This window comes from Seriola lalandi, unplaced genomic scaffold (assembly GCF_002814215.2).
Source record: "Seriola lalandi dorsalis isolate HSWRI2012SDOR001 ecotype SW California unplaced genomic scaffold, Sedor1 jcf7180002054973, whole genome shotgun sequence".
Lineage (NCBI taxonomy): Eukaryota > Metazoa > Chordata > Actinopteri > Carangiformes > Carangidae > Seriola > Seriola lalandi.
This window is the reverse complement of record NW_019525523.1, coordinates 1,129,255-1,150,389: the sequence shown is the minus strand read 5'-3', so window position 1 is coordinate 1,150,389 and position 21,135 is coordinate 1,129,255. Positions and strand designations below refer to the sequence as shown.

The window sequence follows — 21,135 nt, the reverse complement described above, 5'->3', positions numbered from 1 at the left end:
TCACATGATTCATAAAAGACTCACACTTCCAATAATACTATGATAATACACATTTATTGTCACATTTACAACATATAAAATGACACATATAAAAATACATTTGTAAACGTTAAGAAGAGCTTTGGTACCATAGCTTGTGATACAGTGATTTGTGCATTTTAAACTGTGTAACAAATGCTACAGGAAAATAAAAGTGTGGTGTTTTAAAAGGTGGTTTATGTAATGGAAGTACTGTGTTAATTACACAACATAAACAGTGTGTAAGTGAATGTTAGAGAATGCAACACAAGACTAAAAGCGTCATTTTTACATGTACACATATGGCTATCTAGGTTCCTTGAGTACAGTAGCCCTTCATGTCAGCAAACAACAATAGCTGCAAGACATAAATCTCTAGTCTATACAAAGGCATTTATGTGTGCCATCTTGTGCTAAGGCAGTGATACGCTGTATTTATTATATTCACTTGAGTCGCCTGTCATCACAGAAACTGGGTGTCATAATCACTGTAACAGCCACATACTTAAGTCATAAATCAAAGTTCTTAGTTGTAATCTTCTAGCTTTAACATAGTGTACATTTGTCTTTCTTCATAATGAATATCCACATTTTTCTATATAAAGTGCAAATCTGGCACAGAACTGTGAATTAAGCCTACTCAACAAAAGTATTCAAAATTCAAGACACTATTCAAAATTCACAAATGAAATATACATTTCATATAATCCCAAAAATCTCATATATTTCCCCAAAAAAGAGAAAAGAACTGAAAAATTCTGACTCTATGGCATATAAAACTAAAAAAAAGCAAATTTTATAGCAAAACAGTGCATGTAGATTCTTTCTACATTTCATATCCTGGGAATAACATTTACAAAAACATTACATTACAGCGACTGCAGCTGTTGGCCGCACTTATGGCAAGGAAAAACAATGCAACGTAAAGTTTTAATTCAATTACTCATATTCTCACATACTGTATCTGATGATAGTTTAGGACCTTAAGTGATGTTAATGATTCCCATTAATATTGGAATTGTTCTTGTATGGACAGCATTTTGTTTTTATGTGTGTACATTATTATTGTTTTGTTAATTATTTTGTATTATTGATTTATTAATGAAATTGTTGATTAAAAAAAAAAAAAAAAATCACCCGCTTTTCAAAAATCTACACCCGATGTGAAAGGGAAGGGGGATTTAGTGATATAATAATAACAGCCAAAAAGGGAGAAATGGCTAAATGTTTCCAAATAATAAATCCGATTGGGGAATACAGTAAACACATCTGTACTTACTGTGAACTGTGAGAAGAGTACCGTTTTTATATTGTGGCGAGCTTCCTATAAATGACTGGTTGATGACATCACGCTCATTATTTGTAACAGTTCCAGAGGTACTAAGTGTGAAACAAAAACTCAGAGAAGGGCAAAACTTTAGAGTGCTTAGTGGAAATACAAAGATTGCCTTCTCGGTCTCCATTTTGCTACATTCTAGTTTAGTCATGTTCCCTTTTTCAGGCATGTAAAAAAAAAAAGAAAAAAAAAGAAAAAAAGGGCTCTGGTTTGTCAGGGTTCCTACGTGTGACTACAGGAAGCTGTCCTCTACCTCCGGCGTCCCGGAGGAGCCCAGCAGAGCGTCTCTCTCACTGGTCTGCTCCAGCCTGTCCTCCTCTGGAAGAGTGTCAGCCGTGTCCTGAGACATGGAGTCCGTCTCCTCCTCCAGAGCCAGAGAACTGAGAGAAGACAAAACAAAACACAGTTTCACACAGTGTGCTCAGTCACGTATGACTCACAAATTGACACACCATGATCATTATCTATTAATGCTGATCCTGACATCTTTACTCATTTTTGTTACATCTTCCCTTCAGCAACCACAAGTTATATTTTTAACTCAGTAGTGGTTCTTGCACTTGTTTTGATTACACTTAAGGAAATGATGTATATGTTGCTTTGAATGATCAGTACTTCCATTCTTGTATGTATTTTCCAATACAACTCCTTGTGTAGATAAATATTGAGTGCTCCCTGTGTGCTTCTCGCATTAAATTAATAGGACGAATCGATTTACTGCCACATTGATCTTGATCAATTGATCTTTTTTCTTAGTAATCAATAATACAAGGGGCAGTTCATCTTACTTCTTAAGGATGTTAAACAGCATCTGCCTAATATCAAGTTTGAAAATAAATTATGAGTTGACTTACTGGAAGTTATACAACTGAAACTAAAATGTTTTAACTTTGAAGGCCATGAATACAGCTGCAACTAATGCATTATTTTTATTGTTCATAATTTTCTTATTATTTTGTTGATTATCTAAGTAATTTTTTGGTCCATTAAATTGTGAGGAAAATAGTGAAAATACCCATCACAATTGCCAAATGATCTCCGTTCATCGACTAATCGATTAATTGATAAATTGTTTCAGCCATAGCTATACAGTTTTTAAAGAAAATTAGAAGGATGGTCATTGAATAATCCTGTTATTGATTGGCCCATGGTTGATTTTAAGCTTATTCTGCCTGATGTATGAGATCTTCATGGATAATGAGTCAGCAATCCTGGACCGAACAGTTCTTCTCTGTCTTCTCTCACGAGGAGGCCGAAGACCTTAAACCTTAACCCCAGTGTTAAAGGCACAATCTGTGATCCGAATGTAAGCAGTAGATACACACCACTGCCGAAAATCAAAACACAGGATTGGGACCTTCTATCACTCTCAAACTGAATGACTCGCAAAACAGAAACTAAATCCAAGTTAATAATGACTTGTTTTTTACGTGACTATACCTGGATTTTGTGTGGTCAAACATTTATTGGTCTTTAAAGCTAACTTTGCTTGGCTGTCTATTTATATCAATAAAATGAGCAATAAAAACATTTCTCCATGTCTGCCTTCATAATACAGCTATTGTCTCTCAGCTCAACATCTGGGTGAGTGGGTGTGTGGTGGAAAAAAAAATGCTCTTGTTAAGCAAATACATCCTCATTTTTCTTGCAACCCCAGCATTTGGCACACATCTGCAGCATGTTTTCAGCGGCTCTGTACCTTGCAGGGCTTTCTGACGGCTCGTCAGTGAAAACCTCCTCCGGCTTGGGGTCTGGGATGGGGATGATGTACTCGTTATATGAAGTTATAACTTCCTGCGTGTCTGCATCTTGTCTGAATTCTCCTGGGCTCGGGCTCTGGTTGTAGGGGTCCGGGGGGAAGGAGAGGGTGACGGACGAGGGGGAGCCAAATGATGGATTGGCGATCGGAAAGGGTGAGGAGAGTCTGGGTTTGGTGCGAGTGACTGCCGGGTGGTCGCTCTTCATGAAGTTGTCGCTGACTTGGTTGTATCTCTGTGGTCAGGAGACAAGAGTTTGATCATTTGAGAGATGTCTCGTGAGACTGGGGATGCAGAGTGCAGATGTGACGTGCTGGGCATCCTATGACCGGCACAGACCTGCACACTTGGAGTTTTTCTTTCCGTCTTGCAGAGTTCAATCACACAGAGCCCAGTGCAATATTCTCCACTTCTACAGATATTAGTGACTGTCAATTACTGACTGGATTTCTCTTCTACTGACCTGCATGGCTACTCATCAATGCAATACCATAGAGAGGCAAAACAAAACATGTTTCTTGTTTTTTTTTGTCTAACTCATTATACATATATTGCTATCTATAATCCTAATTCTAAAAGAGAACATTGTCCAAAATCCCTGTTATATATTCTGTAGCTGCATAACATACCTACATACAAAATAACAGTGTGTAAACAACAGTGTTACAAGAAGTAGCAGGGACAGATAAACTGATAGGCAGATGGGTTAACACTGAGTGAATGAATGAGTGAGTGAGGGGATGAATGAATGACTGGTAATAACTTTACCTAAGTACAGAAAAACATATGAGGATCTGGAATATGTGGTAGGATGTGACAAGTCCAAGCTTGCAACAGTTTAACATAGATAAAGCAGCTTAGGGAACTTGGATACAGATTATGTATAAGTAAAGTACCTTTTTATAGCTGTCTGTCAGCATGTTCCCCACACTGTGCACCAAAAATGAGAACTCAGGCCTCTTCTCGAACTTCTCATCCCAGCACTTCTTCATGATGTCGTAACTACAACATGAGCAACATAAAATTTGTTTATTTTTTATGTATACATCAGATAAGAGGAGTTATTGTGAGGGCAACAAGGTGAGGCAAGGTGACAGGGAGACTCACACTTCATCAGAGGCGTGGGCGGGTTTGGTCATTCGGTAGCCTCTCTTCAAAGCGCTGTAGAACAACTCATTCATGGGCAAATCAGGGTAGGGGGTTCCTCCTGCACAAAGCATTTCAAATAATTCAAAAGCTAACCCAGAAATCTGAAGTCATGCAGCAGGTTCGAAATCTAAACTAGATCTAAATCTAAAATAAATCTAATCTAGACTAAAGTCATGCACACAGAATAACACTGTCTTAACTTATTAGATACTTCCCAAATTAAATGAATTTCATTTATTTTCCAAGAACGATACCAACTTTTTTTATCTTATTTATTTTATTATCACATTTGTTGTGCAGTGAAGTGTTTGCTCTGACCCAGATCTGTAAGAAAATTGGATCTGAAAAGTCCAATGAATGTCAGAGTGAAACATTGAAGCACAGAGAATCTTTGGTTATTGCTCACAGAGGCTGGATTGTGAGTTTGTTTTCCACCACTGAGGCTTATACTGCACATCATATAAACTGCCTTCCCTATTTTCGTGGTAGTTTCAAAATATCGTGGGAAGAGGGTTGAAAAAAAAAAGCTCACAATAAAAAGAAATGCTAAATTAAAGGCTTGACTGTGGTTAATACAATTTAGACCTCATATGAGTCTTAAAACAAACTGGTATGTACTTGCAATCAGACATGGAATTTGAAATTTGCTGTAGAATTGCATACTCTTATTTACTGTCATTTTAGACACCTGGAGACCGACTGTATTTTTTGATAATTTACAGTTCATCACAAGAGGAGTCCAGAAGTGTTTGTGCTACTTTAAGAATTAATGAGGAGTCAAGCAGGTGATCCTCAGCAAGTACAAGGTGACCTATATAAGAATTTAAAGAGGATGAATCCCTTTTATGTGTAAACCAGCTCTGATTTAGATTTTTGTGTGTGTGTGTGTGTGTGTGTGTGCGTGTGTGTGTGTTTGTGTGTTTGGACTGACCCAATGTGAAAATCTCCCAAAGAAGAATGCCATATGACCAAACATCGCTCAGGGTGGTGTACAAATTATGAAAAATACTTTCTGGTGCCATCCACTTCAGGGGCAGGAAGGTCTGAATGAAAGATAAGAAACTCCATGTGAGAAAGTTAAGACCTACTTTGAAAAATTAGATGTCAACAGGTTTAAAAGAGTCTATGTATGTATGTATGTATGTATGTATGTATGTATGTATCTATCTATAGTTCTAAGTTTTATAAATGGAAGTCGGCTTTCACCAAAACAACAGACATTCATGCATTCAAACTTGATAACAGCTTGGTGTCAACAACTGGAAGTGCATGCCTCCCATACTAACAACTAAAATATGTGTGTGCGTGCGTGCGTGCGTGCGTGTGTGTATCTTTGATCTATATTCTGCCACTTACGCTGCCTTTAGAGATGTAGTTGGAGTCATGCATGATGTCTCTGGCCAGGCCGAAGTCACAGATCTTCACCAGTTTGCCTTCACAGATCAAGACGTTCCTCGCAGCGAGGTCTCGATGGACACACTGTGGTGCAATAAAATGAAATAAAATGACATTCTTTTTTTTACACCTAATAGACCATAATGCTTTAGAAGTGCTGGTAGGTGGACATTGTTTTCTACAGACAAAGCCAGTCTAGCTGTTTCCAGTCTTAATGCTAAGCTAAGCTAACAGTCTGCTACCTGTAGTTTCAAATTTGCCAGTTGTGTGTGTGTGAGGCTGCCAACTAGCAGAGGCAGCTAGCAGCGACTACAGATAGCACACATAACCCCACAGATGGCCATTTTTACACTTTTTCTTTTGTTTTTGCTTTTTTAAACACACAATATATAATATGTTAATGAGTGAGCTTTAGAGGTGCTGGTAAGCAGAGTCGGGCTAGCTGTTTCCCCCTGCCCCAAGTCTTTATGCTAAGCTAAGCTAACTGGCTGCTGGCTGTAGTTTTACATTTAGTGTACAGTCCTGAGAGTTGTATCAATCCTCTCCTCCAAACCTGGGAATAAAAGTAAGTAATAAGAGGCTTAGTCACCAGATAAATATTATGGAACTTGATTTTCAATATCCTACATTCTTGGAGGCGAGGAACTCCATTCCCTTTGCCACTTGGTAGCTGAAGCCCAACAGATCATCGTAGGTGAGAGTGGAGGAGTCACTGATGACCAGGTCCAATCTGCCACCACCTGAACATAATCACAAGGTGAGACAAAAAAACATAAGAGGAGGAGAGGGTGCTGGATGAAGACATTTTCTCTGTGTTCGGGGGAACTCCAGCTGCTGTGACTACATGGGCTGACATGCCCTTATATGCTGTAACATTTGCCTGTACATTCTCTATGGTCTTTGATCAAAAAAGCATACCGTATTCATTGATTTATTAGACTAAAACAATTATCTGTTCATCTGTTCATGAATTGCACCATTTGAAGTTCATTGATTAAATACAGCGCATTTACACAGAAATATTGTTAATTTTCCCAGAGTTCCTCCTCCTGTGAGCAGCTGGTCGGACTCATAAGGGGTACATCAACACAGACACACGTGGCTCAAATCAAACCTTGTTCCTGATAGATGTCTTGCTGGTAGGGGGACTCGTATGGAGAGGGCTGGATGTCTGCATACTTGATGGTATCCATTTGCTCCTGCATGGGCACGTAGACTGAGGGCTCGTCTTTACTCATGTCCATGTATCCTCCATCGCTCTCACTTCCGAAAGACACATAACTGGAGGGATGCATGAAGTGTATAAAATTGCAGTGCAGCAAATGACCTAAATCCATATTTATTCATGGTCCCGCATCATATCAAAATTTATATGACATCTGTGCCTACAGATATTTCAAAAAGGAAACCCCCCGCCTGCACAAATGACACAAAATGCTCCTTTGTGTAGCTCTGAATGGAGATTTTGTGGAATCTGTTTTTCTCACCCTTTCCTCTGGCTGAGTGGAGTGCTTCCTCTTGAGATGAGGCAGTCATTGTCTGGGTTCTTTTCAGCGTAGTACTGCAGAAAGGTGTGCTTGTTCCTGTGCAGGTAGTCCACCAGGTCGCCATAGCGACAGAACTCAGTCACCAGGTACAAAGGGCCTGGATGGTCGAAGAAGATTAATTAAAATTCAGGATTTACCAAACATTAATAGGACACTGATTTCACTAAGACAGAACGCATTTACTTATTACACAACACAAATATCCAACAATATCTCAACATATGAATATTTAGCAAAGTCTTTATATTAATACTTTTTAAATGAGTATACAATTTTACTAATGGTCAAGATTAGTTGATAATTAATGTGTGGTACACAACCTTTCCCTGTCTTGCTTTCTCCTCCTGCCCACTCAAAGTGCAAATAGGACATCTGTTGCTCAATCATCTGTTCACATCAACTGATTACATTGGCCATGAGTTTTTACATTAACATTTTAAATAGAATGTTAAATTATCAAAGTAGTTTTCCTTTGCCTCTTCCCTTTGAAGTAGCAGGACTTTCAACTGGACATTCTGAAAACAAATGAATTAAGCACGGCTGCACGCAACACTGAAACTTAACAGACTGGCTGGACAGCAACAGCAGGGCCAGCCCTATAATTGCAAATATCCCTGAGTGACTGAGTGACTGAGTGTGTGATCAGTCCAGGGATCATATTTCTGCCATTGGTCAATTGAATGTCTATCAAATGCAACGTGTACCTTTAACACACCCCATGTCCTGCACCCACACAAAGTGTCTCAGACTCTCTTTTTCAAAATGAGTTGGCACAAATAATTTCTATTACGGGGACGTTTGAAGCCTGCAGTGTATATGGCTGGACCGTGTGTGGTTACCAACTGTGGGCTTAGGGCTACGCCTCTTGTTACTGGCTGTAACCTTGCCACCCTGGTTTCCTGGCTGCTCTGGAGTTGGCAGGAAACCATAGAATGTATATAAAAAAAGGGAAGAAGAGTAATGTTTCCAATTCACTGAAACTCACCTCCAAATAAACTACTTTTGTAACATGTACCATTATTACTAAAGGAGACAGAGGAAAAACTAAAGGTAACGCACACCAACAGAGAGAGCGGGAGGGACAGACAAGCCATCTGTAACTGCTAAGCTAAAAAAAAACTAGCAGATCTGAATAGGATGTCAAGAAATGTCTCTAGACCCCCCAAAACAAATATCTACAGTATTGCATTAATAAAGTGCCACCTCAACCCACTGAACCACCAGGACAGTTTCCCTTGAAGAAAATGCTCAACACTGATATCAGACACTGTAAACAAAATATAAAATCATCTAATTATCATGTGTATTAGCACTGAAGGTTTCTGGTGCTCACTGTGACGCTCACCGTGTTTAGTGCAAGCTCCCAGCAAGTTTACGATGTTAAGATGTGGACCCAGGTGACTCATGATCTTCAGCTCTGACATCAGGGCCTGGGTCTCACTCCTCCTGGCTGTGGCTGGATAAAGGGAAAACAAAACAGAGGGAGAAAGATGTATAAAAGCAGGGCAGTGTGAGGTAGGTATGAGAACTGAGACCAGGACACACTGCATCCTTGCCAAACTGTTCAATGACCCGTTGGCTGAAAACTGCGAACCCAGCTGGCAACCACACTAGAGCTCAGCAGGCTGCTGCTTTCTCTGTGCTCACAGGAATATGGCACTGGTGTCACAACATCTGACAGCTATGCAAGGGACTCCACTGTGCTCTCTGCATTGTTCACACGAATTCACACATGGCTTTCTAATGTGTTTTTACATTGTGTTGTCTTACACTTCAGCATTTTCACTGCCACTTTTGTGCTGGACTGGGAATGTGTGAGACCATATGCAGTTGCCTCGACCACCCTGCCAAAGGCTCCTGATCCAAGAGTGCGACCTGAAACACAAAGACGGACTCAGTGGGACAGGGTTTGAATAGACACACATTAGACATGAGAAGGAAGAACATTTTCTGTTCATTAAAATATTACTGTAAACACATTTCTATTTTCTTCCCAAGGAAAGTGAGATTAGAAACTGTGTTATAGCAGCTGGTAACAGATGGTACAGATAATTCTTTGAGCAGAGGTCTAACTGAGTGTGCTTGGAAAGATGTTTGTAGGGAGCAGCTGGCAACCAACAACATGACAAAAAAGTTTAAAAGGAGCGTTAAAAATAAAGTGGGATTAAGGTCAAGAAGCAAAGTTTAACAAACTTCAATTAGTATTCTAGCTTTGCCCTTATGACCTAAACCACCCGCTGCACCAATGTCACCTGGGTAGAGGTGCAGTGTAATTTGTTTGCTCTCATCTTAGCAACAAGCAGACCACTGCCTAAAAGACTGTTGCAGCAAACAAAGAAGAGAGGCTGCAGCACATTTTTTTTTAGAACCACAGCACTTGAGAACCAGAAGACCTCATCCAACGGTTATTAAGTCATTGATAAATTGATCAACAATAAAAGATGGAGCAATAAAAATGAATGAAGCTATAATATGATTATTCATAAATGTGTCAAATAAAATATGATTTAACCAAACCAATAACTAACCAAAGAAAACAATGACAAATATATTCGTTAAGAGTAGTTTGATACCTACATAGATGGATATTCATCCTTCATCTTTTAAATGTAAGCCAATACAGATTTCTATGTAAATGATAATAAAGCAGGTAAATGGAAACATGAAGAGGAAACCAACTGGTAAATCCAAACCCTCAAACTATTTTATTACATTTATTTGTGAACTGTTCTTTTTGTCTATTAATTTAATTAAATACATTTTAAGTATTAATTATTGTTATTAATCTTTGTTCCTCTAGTAAGTAACTGTTTACCTTTTAAATTACATATATCTTTAATGGACAAATTGCTTTTATCAGTTCTTCTTTTGTTTTGTCAAATGACAAGTTCCTTTATTTCCTGTAATTTGTTCTTTCTTTTCATTTCAGGATTTTACACAAGAAAATGTCTAAAATGTAATTTTACACATTTTGTTTTTATATTTTGACTTGGCTAATTTAAATGCCTAGAGTTGCGGCAAGTCAAATGAATTGCTTAGGGAGCACCACATACAGTATTTCACAAGTTTTACAGGTTCATATCAGCATCGGTTTTCCGACTGACTCCCTGCTCTCCGCAATTTGATCCGTCCCCTGTCTGCCTGAAGACTCACCCAGCACCAGGTTGTCTCGCGGCATTTCCCAGGCCAGGTCATAGGGCAGGTGGATGGGGTCCACATAGATGTACTCATGACCATCCTGACTCACAGACTCTATCACCTTCCATCTGATCTCATAGCGAGGTTTCTGACGACACAGAAGAAAACACACATGAGCAAAACTCAAACACCCGAACAAAAGGTTTCTTTTGTACATTGTCATTGTTCACTGTATTTTCCATTCACATATAACTTGTGAAGAGGAAACTGACAGTTGAGTTTGTCCATCTTACCTTCCTCCACACAGCGATGAGGATGATAAAAGACAGGATAACGATTACCACTAAGGCGAGAACAGCAGCCAATACTGCCACCTGGGAGAACAGCGCTGCAACAGGCAACAGCACACAGAGCATTAGCCAGGAAGAAGACAGAGTAATAAATTCAAGCAGAGAACACTTAACCAAGTTGTCTCAAATTCTCAACAGACACAAAACTTCACTTTATAAACATCTTGGCAAAGAAAGCAGCGGTTAGACTGATAATTATAGCTTAAATACAAATACACATAATTTGACTTCAAACACACAGTCTTACTGTTTGGTGAAAACCTTGTACTGTAACTCAAAGATATAAACTTTTCAAAACTATTTACTCTTGTTTTTACCAGACCACCATGTGTTTGTTTAGTTTAGCCCAAATGTGGTGGGATTTTATTTTTCTTATTTTTTTATATTTATTTTTAAAGCGGTACACTGCACATTTACACAATAAATACAATATAATGTTCTATAATTCCAATATATAAAAACCATTACGATGGGACATTCTTCACATGACACTTACTGCTGGACACCAGTTTGACGTCTCTTCTGTCGACGAGCCCTGCCTGGTTGCTGGTCTCGCAGCGAACTGTGACCTGCTGGGGCTTGTGGAAGATCACCTGGCTGCGGACCTGACTGGTTTTACGAGTCTCGCTGTAGTTCACGTTGGTCTGGATGCTCAGCTCCTCTGGCTCTGGTATCAGCGGCTGCCACACCGCTGTCTGGTTGCTACACCTGCAGCGGGACACGAGATCAGCAGTGTGGTGTGAAGCCAAAGCAGATGTACATAATTTGAAAGTAAAACAAATTTCTGTGTATGGTCAGCCCCCTAGTGTTCACTGTATGACAGTTCAGTGATGAATGGGTGGTGGTGTGACTTACTTGTGCATGCTGTCACAGCTGTACCACTGTATGGTTGGGGTTGGGACCCCCTCAGCTACACAGGTCACCAAGTGTCTCTTCCCCGGGAGGTGGTGGTCAATCAGGTCTTTAATCTGAGAGGGGACTACACACAGGGGGTGCAGTGGTCATTAATCATTACTGACGTGAATAAAAACAAGTGTGTGTCCTTGATTTTTCCAATGCACAAAGATTATTTTCAACTAATCAGCATTTCATAACCAATAATGAGGCTTAAAGGCCAAAAATATACAAAAACAGCCTGATACTGTGAGAATCCTCTCACCTCGGACCTCCAGGTCAAAGGTCACTTCCTTTGCATCATCGCCATTGGAGACGAGGACGGTGTAGCGGCCCTTCTGCTCCGTTCTCACCCTCACTAAAGTGAGAATAGTGACATACCTAAAAGAAATACGGACAAAATAGGTATGAGCTGCCAAACATTTCTCTGGAATGATTTGAGTTATAAATATATCGAAGATGATTGGTGGATCTGTTTTAGCGTGCAACAAGATTCTCCACAGGCTGCATATCTCTTATCTTGCTCTCTCTCCTCTGTGAGTCTTTCAGATATGGAAATGTAAAATATTTCCACTGCTCCTGGGAGTGCAAACTCATTTTTAGATTCTAGACATTATCTTCAGGGAACTCCAGGGAATATTAAAGAAGATAAAAAAAAGATCCCAAGCTTTTCCTTTCAGCTAAAGCCTCCAGGAAATACATCTCCCATGTGGTTGTTTAAAATCTACAATAAAAAATGGTCACTTTTGATGTTTTTAATTATCTTTTATTTGTGGTGAAAGGCTGGGCGGTGTTTGTGAACAGTTTCTCCATCTGTGCATCAGACTTGTGGATGATATGCTGCTTTGTCTTTTTGATTTCAAACACGTGTTGACAAAAATGTGAAAACATGGCCCTGCAATTGAAGCACTGTTTGGCCTTTTTCTGAAAGACGTTTGTGAGTTGTGACAGGTATGTTGTGTTTAAGACTCCTGTGTGATGAATGATGGAGTCCTGCCCTCTAGAGAGTATTATGTTTCTCTCTGCGGAGGCCTTATCTGGTGATGACTGACGAGAGCTAGATGCCTCTGGAGGCTGTCACCCGAACAGAGGTCCAGTGCTAATTGGTTACATTTATCAAGGTCTATGAGGTGTTTAACTGCATTATGGTATTTGAAGCATTTTTAAGGTCAAAGTCTGGCTGAACGTCTCACCTGATCTCGTGCTCGTCTCTGGTTGGGATGGTTTTGTCTCCCTTGATGGTGGCGCCGTCTTTGCTCCAGCGGACCTGTGGGGGAGGGTAGGCTTCGATCTCAACTCTCAGCTCCACGTTCTCTTGCAACTTGGCTGAAATGTTTTGTTGCTGAGCAGTCTTCACGTCCACGAAGCCTCGCTCTGAGGGGGAAAAAATCTGATACATCAGAAACGTGTACATGTCATACCAACTGATTTTATGGACAAAAGAATAACAATTTTTCCATTTAGGATTAAAAAACGTGAATTAACCACTTAGTCATACACTTATTGTTCTTTGGTGTTTAACTGTTTGTGTGTTCAAGTTACTACTGGAGGCTGTAGGCTATAAACAGTGTACTGTTCTGCTGCTGTTCACTGTTGAACTTCTGTGGCCAGAGAGTATCTGTCTTTTCCACTGAGATGTCCAGACTGCTTTACTACACCATCCCAGTCTCCACGGAGCATGGTGGTTCTAGTTATTCAAGGATTTCATAAACATAACACACCTCGCTGCAGACAGAATAAGCATTCACAGACCCAAACACATTCAGCGAATGTGGAGAGACAGAAAGGAAGAAAAGCTCAGCATGATGAATGCTACTTTTAGTGCGTCTCCAGACGCCTCAGTTGCTTAGATTTCTGACTTACTGTATATTAATGTTCGAAGTCAAATCTCAGCTACACAAACGCCTCTTGTGAACTTAAAGTTTATTTCCAAAAGTCTAAAAACAGACTTGCTGCACTTCCTGGGTTTTGGAGTTCTGTTTTTCAAGGTATCACTCAAGGCATCCACACCATGTCAAAGGTTTATTTGACACTTTGAACAGAAATAAACAGACGTGATCTTCATTTCCTTTAAAAGAAGCTGCTCTCTCACCTTGACTTACGAAGGTTTACATAATAAGCGGTCGTCCCTCTGTCAGCGCAACACAATAATAACCTGCCCAGCATCAGTTTGTTTTATTTTTGTGGGCGTGTGTGTGTGTGTGTGTGTGTGTCTCTAACCGAGCACAGTGATGTTGACGCTGGCAGAGGCAGTCTGGTCCAGGACGCTATCAAGGGCATGGCAGACGTAGTTTCCGCTGTGGGCCATCGTGGCACGAGGGAAGATCAGGTAGGAGTGCATCTTCATGGCGGCCTGCTGGACCTCCGTCTGCTGCTCCACCTCAATAATCTAGCAGAGAAAAAACAACATTAAAGTAAGGCTCTAAAAGATCTCCATTCCTGAATTTGACATTTCATTATCAGGTTGAATATGATCAAAAATTAAGTGATCTAACATGAAATTAATCATTTTTTTTTCTACAGGGAATTCATTTTCCCCTAGATACCACATACTGGTGAGTGTTGGGAAGTATTGCCTGATCGGTAGCCAAGATCATATGACAGATGCACCGATGAAACTGGGTGATGCCTTCTCGATATGTAACTGATTTTATCAATTTTATGGTTTATATTATTAGTCAAAATGTCTGAAAGTTTCTCAACAGATATACAGTAGATTATCTTTAAGAATCAGACATAGTTGAAGTTTCCGCATTTAAGAACCACTTATTAAAATACCAACATCATGTGTTATGAGTACAATTTCACGGGAGGATAAAATTTGAGGTGTGTCTCTACATCTTGATGCAATTTGGCCTCGGTCATGAAGCCTGAGAGTGATCACGAAGGGAAAGCTGAACAAAAGCGCTCCTTCTGCTTCACTCCTACTCACCTCTCTGTTGGGCATATCCCAGGAAAAAAAGACTAGCTCCACTCCGTGCACTGTGCAGTTTACTGACAGCGGTTCCCCCTGTATCAGGACGGTCTTTGACGCATTGACGTAGGCGTCGATGGCCTCAGGGACTGGGACGGGAAGAGAGAGTGCGGGGGAGAGGAGGAAGAGGTGGTGATGTATTTCATCAAAACAATATGTAGAAACAGTCTTCTTCAGAATCGAATCAGTCACTAAACTGGTAAGAAAACTGATTCACATTTTTATCCAATCTCCCTAATATTAGTCAAAACTAAACTTGATGGCTGGCTCCTATCATTCCATCTCAGCAAAAAAAAATATTACAACTGTGAAATGTTTTTCTCCAAACAGCTTGTGCAACATTTTTCAGTGTGTTCTCAAGCCAAACAATTGCACTTCATTATCTCCTCACCAAGAAAAAAACGTCTTCACACCTCTCTCTTCCACTAGACAGTGTGACCAAAGCATATGTGTTAAAATGAGAATGAATTATACCTTTGAACTCACAGTGCAGTGCTTCGGCTAAACCTGTAGATTATGCAGCATAAACCGTTTGGAGAAATGCGATGGACATTTTATGAGGTTCTTTATGGTGCTTTAAAAAGACAGACTCATTAACTTTAATAGTTTGGGTGTAGGCTGAGATTGAATTAAAGGGGCTGAATCTGTGCGTGTGTTTGTGGGTTTCAGCACACATGGGGGTGAGTCGATAATCACCACATTTTAATTCTGGGGGGGAGCTGTTCCTCCATCCAGTCTCTCTGAACTGAACACCTACCGACGATGCTGACAACGTTGAAGTCCTGAGACTCTTTCTCCTCCCCGTTCAGCTCTCCACGACACACGTAGGTCCTGTCCTCCAGCGGTGCCTTGTACCCCTCACTGGGAACATAATGTCCCCTGATGGGCATGTCAGTGTCCCTCTCATACAGGGTGACGCTGATCTTTGGGTTGGTGACCACACAGGGGATGGTGCTTTCCTCGCTGGTCCTAGTTACCATGCCATGGGAGCTCTCTATGAACCACACATCAGGGTCTGTGGACCGGAACATGACTCCTTTCATTTTTCAGTTGTGAACATTTGCTGTGTCCCAATTCCATACTACATATTAATCTTCCTTTATAATATGATAATACAGATTGTGTACAAAAAAATCTGCATTTTCTACAAAAGAAATGAAAATGATATAATATGGGCTCACTCTGTGACTTTCACAGAGAGAAAGCGAATCTATATAAATCAATTTTTCTGTTTTCCAATATCTTCCTGGAGCGATTCATGGCTATGGCTATGTGATACAAAACAGTGATGTTGAATGAAGAGTAAATAAGACCTCACCTGGGACAAACACGACCACCTCCTTAGTTTCTCCAGTGTGCCGATCAGTGCACTGATACGCCCCTGTGTTCCTCCAGCTCACGTTCCACATGTTCAAAACACTGGAGGTGGTGCCGATTTGCACAATTTGGAAGTTTTGACCACCGTTATGATCCTGTTCTGCTTGGATATACGGCACATCCTCCCTCTTAAACTCCCAGGTCGTCTCCCCTGAGCCAGAGCAGGTGAGGTTGAGAGAAGAGCCCTCGGCCAGGACCAGCTCTTTGTCATCGGGTGTGATCTCCAGGCAACACAACTCAGCGCAGAGATACAACAGAGCTGCGGTTGACGCAGCACAACACAACAAGGAAATAGGTCAGGTTGGAGGTCAAAGAGACAGCAGCATGAGGTTAAAGGTTAAATCAACAATACAAGGCAGATCCTGCTCTATCTCTAAATGATGAAGGATATGAGTTGTCTGGAGCGGTAAGTGGGAGGATAATGATGTTGTGTCAGTGACAGATGTATTTAAAATGACAGGGGTCGGTTTGGATTCATCAGTTGTCCTTGTGTTATCTCACAGGTCGGACAGCTAACAACAAAGATATGTGTCTATACTTTGACCATCCTTGACTTTATTATTTTTTATTTGCATGACTTTATCGTAATTGAAATTTCTATAAATTATGTAAGGCTTTTTTTTTTTAAATTGTGACTTTTTCACTTTTTCACAATTTCTTTTGAAAATGTAAGACAATTTTAAAAAACACTTTCCAGATTTAATTTTTTTTTTTATTGATAGACTGAAAGTGAGTTCTCACCAGTAACAGTGACTGTCAGATGTGTGGACGCTGCCACCCTCCTCATGCTGGATGTCTTCAAACGCTTTCTTCTGCAAACAAACAGATGGGAAAACAATACTGGTTAAACGCCATGTGTCACTTTTGGGAATATTTTTGCTTTACATATTGTCTCAGACAATAGTTCAAAAACCACAGATTATTCTGTCCACAAAACTTTCAATAAAATTCTGTCAAAATGAACAAAACAGCTGGAAGATTTAGTTGGTGTTCACCCCAGTTAACACACAGCTCCATCAGAGTTGTCACCTCTCCATTAGAGATAGCCCTCATGAAACCCAGCAGGTCGGGTTTAGAGTAGAGTTTAGAGAGTAAATCACATTGCATGTCAGAAAAAATCTGCTTCCAATCAAAGAAAATGACAGAGAACTGTGCTCTGCTCACACTGAAAGGAAACAAACAAACACAAAGCATTGAGTTTGTTGTCAAGCTGCCTCCTTTAATGGTTTCTGGCCTGCACACTGAGTCTGAGGTGCAGATGCAGCTCACTCTGGAGGTATTTGATGCCTCACTGCACCAGGACAGAGCGACAATGTCTGGCTCTTTTTGTTCCTGGTTCACCAGCATTCTGCCCACTAACAAACGGGTCACTGTGTGCAGCTTTTGCAACACGCTCACTGGCAACAATGCTGCGTCCAAGCTATTCTAGAGCCGTGCTGAGCCATTAATTGGTTTTGGTATAAACAAAAGTGAAAATAAGGGCATTCATCCCAAGCTGCTGACACAGGAGTGTACTTAGGAGTTTTGAAAGGTTGCTATGGTTTTTGTAATACTAATGGGATATTATGTTGTACAGCAAAGTGATACCAACATCCCAGAATCAATTCAGCAGCTATTGAGGTCAGAGGTGACTAATACTCACCATCCTCCCATGGCCAACATTAACCACTGTTACCCAAGACCTTAAAATGTTGCACTGGTAATTTCACTGCAGAGTAAGAGGGCAGAGGGAAAGATTGAAGAGGGAAAGAGGGGGTGGGTGTGAGTGGGGGGTGGGGGTGGGGGGGGTGGTTTGTTGTTATGTTTGGGATGGAGGGTTAAGGCCTGCAGCACACGGGCGTCTGGAAACAGTTAAGGATGGATCACAGGCCTGTACACAAGAGGGTGGGAAAGAGAGAGAGGGCGGAAGAAGGAGCCTTGGGAAGAGCGAGGGTGGAGGAGGAAGAGAAGGAGGGAGGCTGTGGAAAAATTGTGAAATATCTTGTGTAATGTTTCCCCATTTACTTCATAATGCTATCCAATTTTACAATCTCTATTTTAAGAACTTGGACTATCTTTATGCATTATGTAATTCAACACATCTTTTAAAGATGGCATATCTCCATCTTATTTGAAGTTATTAGGGCTTTTCTCAGCTTCTGTTTCTTAGCTGAACATATTTGGCGACACCACCTTTGTGTCTATAAAACTAAGGTGGTGATTGTTTAATGGTTATATTTGCAGGTATAAGAAAGAAAAATGACCTCATCAGTTCTGGTGAGCTACAAGAAGTTCCATGACTAACCCAAAGCCAGTTACTCAAACCAGATACACGTTGTCTCTCTAAATTAACTGCCTTTGGCACTTCCGCTCCCAAAACGAAAAGTTCTTGAGTTGCTCCAAAAACATGACTGATCCATTTCCTCCCCCGCCTCCTGGTTCTAATAAAAAGGAATGAAGGAGCAACAGAGAGCAGGAGAGAGAGAGAGGGAGATACAGCATATAAACGCTGGCTTCCTGACACATAATCTATGTTGCATGCCAGCATAATGCTAAAACTCACACTGTACACACAGACATATGCTGTATTACACCCCAACCCCTGCCTATCCTCCACAACACACACACCCACACATACACACACACACGTACACACACACACACGTACACACACACACACGTACACACACACACACACACACTAACATACACTCAGAGCTCTCTCTCTCTTACCCCTTTTGCCACTGCTGTCTGTGTACAGTTCACGTTCCCACAGTATTACTCTGAAACTTTCCCAGGACCGCTGATACACTTGGGACCCTGCTGGTGATGACGGCGAGAGCAGCGGGGTCACCTCATCCCCAAGGGGCCCCCCCAGCAACCGGCGTCGAGGGACCGTCCACAGAGGAACCCATACATCAGTGCTTACGAGTGCCAGTAACCTCTGTGTCAGTGATGATGACTTTGAGCGACAAAAGCCAAACGTGGTGACGCCAACGGCATGTGTCACTTGGCAGTATGAGCACTAACAAATCTTATTGTGGACTGCTGCTGAGGCTGTATTTGCTAAAACAAGACTGCTATGTAAGGGCTCCTGCAGGATGTGTGATTTACATCTGAGATCAAAAAAGAAGAACACGTTCTTCGCTGAACAAGAATCTAGGTGTGTTCAACTCTTAATTTTGCGCCTTTGAAAGGGACGGAAAAATAATGTTTGGCTAGTGCAACACGATGAGGTTTTATGTTGACCAGTGGGCAGTGGGGGACTCTGACAGGCAATCTGACCCTCAAAACGGGATGTGCTGACTAGGATCAGAGGGAGGCGGGAGTCCGCTTCAAAAAGAGTTTGAAGAGTGAACGTTAGATGAATCCAAGGTTTAAGAACATGCAACAGTAACATCAAAGTGTTAGTCTTGGTGTGAGGAGACACTTAAGGGTAGGTCTAAACGCTATTGAAAATGGCTGCTTTCATGCTCTATCCTGGTCAGGTCTTTGTGCAAGAAGAGAACAGACAATGGTATGAAGCGTTAAAAGGGTCAGGACACGAGTGAATCTGCCAAGAAGGTTTGGCAGCATTTCAGTGACTCTGTTTCTCACTTAATAAAAACACTTACTAGCAGTTTGACCCCCTAAAACACAAGGTTGCACTTTGTTTGAACCGTAGGGACAACTGAGGAGGGTTCGAGACAAATTACAGTAAGAAACATTCAATATATCCATAAATCAAGTCGAGTCAAGTGGTCCTCAGTCTGAAGAAGAGAGCTTGTCTTCAGTATGATGTAAAGGATCAGCAAAACATCTTTCTAACCCAGATGTTTATTGTTTTCTTTTCAATCTTTGAAATGGGATACTGCAGTCCCACAATGATTGTGGAGGTCTGACAAAAACAAACAGTGTTTATGCAAGTGATGGCACAGTAATCAGCGTGAAGGATAGTCTGTTATCCCGCCATATGAGTTTTCCCACAGATTCTGGGAATTTGGTGGCTGATTGACCCTCCCCGGTTTTCATAAACAACACAGCTACACTCAAAGTGTCACCAGCTAACGAGGAAGAATGCTAAAATCGACCTCAGCGGGGTGCACGCGGCCCACGCACAGCCTCGGGATAAAGCTCAAGTGTGTAAACTCAAGTCCCTCAGCAGCCTGTAATACCACTTCTGGGATTATCTATACTGTATCTGCATGTTTTATTTAAACATCTGGCAGTGATGAAGCAGTCCTCAATGAGGTGGGAAATGTTTTCCGAACCACATTTGCCTCCAACTGTTTGCTTGAGTGTGCCCCAGGGGAGAAAGGCTGAACTTGGAAAAAGGGGAAAAAAAGAGTAATCTATAACAAAAGAGAGAAAGATGTCCAAAAAAGCTTCCCCAAGTGCAGCTGGAGAGCTCTGACTTCCTGTATGGGGATATTTTCTGGCCTTGTGTGGGTGTAAGCCAGTGATGCATCAATGACACAGCAGAACACCACAACCACTAACCAAATACTCATGGAGACAAGAGATGCCACAATGAGAAGAGGACCAACAGCATATAATGAATTTATACAAAGAGAAAAACAGCTTTAAATAACAAGCTGCACGAGAAAGATGTAAACTCACCATCAGAAATGAGGAAAAACAAGAACAAAGAGAAAAGAAAGAGAAAAATCAAAGAGAAAAAAAAACATGCAAGAACAGAACAATTAGACCAATGACAAAGCATGACAAACCATCGACACACCACAAGCATACTGCACACAGCACCAGACAGTGGAAAAAAAAACAGCAAAGGGAGCATGCAGACATACAGAATAGAGTTTATGGGAAACACCACATCAAAGCAGAGAGTGGGACAGCAGTGGGAGCGCACACACAGTCTTATATCACAGACAGTGATGTTTACTCTGCTGAAGTGTACAGGAAGCTGTGATCTGCAAAGCAAACATCTCCAATTTAGCGGTCACGTCTTTCCACTGCAAACAAGTGTAGTTAATAAAGGACATGTACTAAATCATATCACTAAAATAGCTACGCCAGAGCATAAACGTACTGTACATGCCATACTTGTCTTTTCAGTTTTCTTTTTGAGAAGGATGTCAGGTTTTCTTGACATATCTCTGAGCAGCAGGACTCTGGTGAGCTCTGTGGGAAAAAAATGACCCAGTGTGTCTTTGTTAAAACAAACCTCCATTTTTATCACTCGTCTTGGACAGACCAGCCCCCCCCCCCCCCCCCCCCCCCC

General features: G+C 41.0%; 1 protein-coding gene across 1 annotated transcript in view; it reads right to left on the bottom strand.

Annotated features, from left to right (window-relative positions):
• Positions 1-35: 35 nt before the first annotated feature.
• Positions 36-21,135, bottom strand: part of pdgfrb (platelet-derived growth factor receptor, beta polypeptide) — a 27,628-nt gene continuing 6,528 nt past the window's right edge. The window contains exons 2-23 of the mRNA XM_023396170.2: positions 16,677-16,747; positions 15,877-16,194; positions 15,316-15,573; positions 14,517-14,647; positions 13,805-13,973; positions 12,778-12,958; positions 11,850-11,965; positions 11,546-11,669; positions 11,187-11,398; positions 10,634-10,728; positions 10,356-10,488; positions 8,973-9,077; positions 8,548-8,658; positions 7,143-7,299; positions 6,770-6,936; positions 6,283-6,395; positions 5,617-5,739; positions 5,192-5,303; positions 4,219-4,318; positions 4,008-4,113; positions 3,054-3,346; positions 36-1,734 (exon numbers count right to left, since the gene is read on the bottom strand). Of these exons, the coding sequence (XP_023251938.1) occupies positions 1,587-1,734; positions 3,054-3,346; positions 4,008-4,113; positions 4,219-4,318; positions 5,192-5,303; positions 5,617-5,739; positions 6,283-6,395; positions 6,770-6,936; positions 7,143-7,299; positions 8,548-8,658; positions 8,973-9,077; positions 10,356-10,488; positions 10,634-10,728; positions 11,187-11,398; positions 11,546-11,669; positions 11,850-11,965; positions 12,778-12,958; positions 13,805-13,973; positions 14,517-14,647; positions 15,316-15,573; positions 15,877-16,194; positions 16,677-16,722 (3,318 nt within the window). The 5' untranslated portion in view covers positions 16,723-16,747 and the 3' untranslated portion in view covers positions 36-1,586. The remainder of the gene's footprint in view (positions 1,735-3,053; positions 3,347-4,007; positions 4,114-4,218; positions 4,319-5,191; positions 5,304-5,616; positions 5,740-6,282; positions 6,396-6,769; positions 6,937-7,142; positions 7,300-8,547; positions 8,659-8,972; positions 9,078-10,355; positions 10,489-10,633; positions 10,729-11,186; positions 11,399-11,545; positions 11,670-11,849; positions 11,966-12,777; positions 12,959-13,804; positions 13,974-14,516; positions 14,648-15,315; positions 15,574-15,876; positions 16,195-16,676; positions 16,748-21,135) is intronic.